The 3137-nt window shown below is 42.5% G+C and overlaps 1 protein-coding gene across 1 annotated transcript; it reads right to left on the bottom strand.

The window, feature by feature from the left end:
• Positions 1 to 372: 372 nt before the first annotated feature.
• On the bottom strand, positions 373 to 2894 carry LOC122657904 (SEC1 family transport protein SLY1-like). Its single transcript, XM_043852703.1, has 2 exons — positions 2792 to 2894; positions 373 to 2647 (listed from the first exon to the last, which is right to left on the bottom strand). The coding sequence occupies exons 1-2, from the start codon at positions 2820 to 2822 to the stop codon at positions 816 to 818; spliced, it is 1863 nt and encodes a 620-aa protein (XP_043708638.1). The 5' UTR covers positions 2823 to 2894; the 3' UTR covers positions 373 to 815.
• Positions 2895 to 3137: the final 243 nt, after the last annotated feature.

The following is a 3137-nucleotide window of genomic DNA, read 5'->3' as shown; positions in this document are numbered from 1 at the left end:
TCTAAGACTTTCCCAGGTGCATTGACACAGATACCTTCCATCCTGATCTAGGGGCCAAAAGAAGCCTACCAACCTAGAACTTATTCACCAGCCATTTCTAATTGACTCTGTGTTTGTGACTTGTTCAATTTACAAAATGATTTCCTCACAGAAGAATAACTCTATTTTGCCAAACCATTTCCAAACGGACAAAAATGTTATCAAGGGAGTTCAGCGGATCAAATACATGATTATTACTTTTACTACTCCCTTATATGGCTAATATGAAACCCACCAACATCAAATGCTACCTTCTGCACAAATTATATATAACAAGCAAGTTTTATACAAAACAAAAAACAAAACAAAAATGAAAACTAAGCGGATCCAAGCTTGAAAATGGATGAAGTCTTGACAATTTATATCTAACATTTTTCTAACAAAAATATAAAGTGGGATTCCATAAAACTAGAGGAACTCCCAAAAAAGGATTCGCATCATTATGGATTACATTAATGCTTCTCTTCAGGAAGTAAAATTTTCAAATACAAAGAAAAAGGAGGGAAAGATATGCTGAAAAGAAAGAAAGAAAAAAAGAAAATGTTGGAGCCTACTCACATAATGAATAGAAATAGCATGACTTCTATGTCCTAGATAATACCATCGTTGGTTTTCATTCGAACATCAAGCTGATCTCAAAAGTAAATACATCAACGTAGACCAGGTTCAGATAAACAAGCGTCCCTACTGAGTAGTGACCTTGAACAGCCTGTAAGCCACCCACTTCATTTGTACACCATCAAAAGCAACCTTTAAACAAAAATTAACTATCTGCTTCAATGGGATTGACTAACAGGATTACTGCCTAACCCCATTTTCTGTCCTAGCAGTGTTAGCTGGTCAACAAACTCTGCTCCTGTAAGAACTTCTGTTGTTCCATATATAACATGTTTGGCAGGCTGCTGACGGTGAGCAAACTCTTGCAAGCTCCCAAAGTCCACATAATTTCCACCACCTATCATGAACACAATTGCCTCTTTGAATGGTCCTTTCAAATGATTGCCACTGGCCCCCAAGCTTGACCTTGGGGCACGAGGATCAAACAGGAGGAACGATTCAATGTCAGGGTTTGGCTTCCCCTCCATTAGGGCTTCTACAGTCCTTGTCAATGCCAACTGCCAATCACCTGACAAGAGATTCTTTACACCTGCTGTCACAGCACTAAGTGATTGTCCATACAGCTTCTCGGCCCAATCAACAATGTTATTCTTGCTTGCAGAACTTGCCGAAGCCAAAGAGGCATTCAGTGATTTGATCTTTTTTACATACTGAAATGCACAAGTATCCACCTCAGATTCTCTCAGAGCAGCTTCCACTGCTTCCAGTTCTGACTGAGGGGTAGTTTCCGCAGAAAGAAGGAAAATTATAGCGAACCGAAGCTTATCAACTTTAGAGCCTTTTCCACTGAGGACACTAAGCAGTTCATTCCGGTCAATGCTTCCTCTCATCAGCATGTCATTCTCCTTCTTAACATAAGAATCCAATGACCTCTCCTTGATCTCACCCAACAGCACAGTGGCTATATTGGTGTGCTTATCAATGACCTGCTTCCTCTCTGTAAGTTCAGGCAGTGAGTTCACAGCACTCATTAAATGTTTTGTGTTGCCAATCAAATCCTGACCATCAAAATCAGCCGTATCTTTCCCACCCGTCCTCTTGTTCACCTCATCCACATCCTTCTTATACTTATTCAACTGGTTCTCTATCTCTACAGCAACTTCTGGGAATTCCAATGACCCATTTGCCACCCAAAACGGGTCTGACTTATCTAATTCATACGAACGAGGACCCCCCTTTTCCCCTGGCACAGTCAACCTGTTAAGCTTCAAGCCAAGAACATCATGGACGAGAGGACGATACCTGAAATCATGCTGGATTCCAACCGAAAGTTCAAAATTCCGGTCGAAAATACACAGAATTGGACGCTGGAAAGAGCTCCCAAGATTTCCCCCTTCTGTGAACAAATTGTTCTTCGATATCAGATGATCACGCAGTCGAGAGTCGAGTTCAGATGCAACCATCTCCGCAGGTCCACCTCGTGGGCACCTTATGATGGGAACTACAGCGAGTGTTGCCAGGACACAGAACAATCCACTCACAATTTTCTCTATGATCCCCTCAATCTCACGATCCCCTGCAGAGGGATCATTCAGTTGGACGTAACATGATTTCTGCGCCAGCGAAAACATGTTGTCCTCGAGCGTTACGAATTCTAAGTACTGGTCGTGCACCTTCGAGATCCGTTGAATTGAATCGGACTTCACGGCTCCGGAGGCAAGATCCTCGAGCAGTGGCCGAGGGATGGAAGACGAGAAATTCAAGTGGAAGTTCTCATAGAGCGGAACAGATACATCTGCAATGATCCGCTGAATGTTTGATGGACTAGGCTGCACGAAGTAGACTGCAGGGACATCGGGGACCGATTTCCTCTCCTTGTCGATGAGAAAATACAGAGTCACTCCGTATTTGCGGAGTTCTTTGACATGGATCAAAGGCGAGAGAATGTCCTGGCAGAATCTATCGTATACCAAGATCTTGTAAACCTCCTCGTCCACATTCCCGTTCGAATTCAAGGGCTGATTCAGATTCAGCATCCGAATGATACAACCTATCCATTAAAATGAATTGGGAAATTCAAAAAACTAGAAGCAGAGACGATAAAAAGAAAATTAGTAACGATTCTTTTCTTTGTTTCGAGTTTAATCTTTTGCGCTGGAACTGAAAGTATTGAAGAAGTAGAGAGAAGTCTTACTGGTCTGTTTCTGGCGAAGATTGAGCGCCATTTACACCTTTAACAGAGCTTTCTGGGGCGAGAATTTCTCGCCTTCGCTGCACCAGAGACTTGTGCGTTTCTGCTCAGGATCTGGATTTCAGTTCGGTTCTTTTCGGGCAAAGAGAAAGAGAGAGAGAGAGGATGAAGCGAACACACAGAGAATACGGTAGTAGCCGACAATGTCACCACCGGTCGTAGGTTAATATAATAAGTCATCTTATTTGACTCGTTGATTTACTGTTGGCTTGTAGCGCTCGATCTCAACCGTCGAATGGGGAATATGACGTCATAAACCTCATTCAAAGCATTAATTTCATTCATCTCG

Source organism: Telopea speciosissima, chromosome 4 (genome assembly GCF_018873765.1).
Source record: "Telopea speciosissima isolate NSW1024214 ecotype Mountain lineage chromosome 4, Tspe_v1, whole genome shotgun sequence".
NCBI lineage: Eukaryota > Viridiplantae > Streptophyta > Magnoliopsida > Proteales > Proteaceae > Telopea > Telopea speciosissima.
The sequence above is the reverse complement of the archived record's forward strand: the minus strand, read 5'-3'. Positions and strand labels throughout refer to the sequence as shown.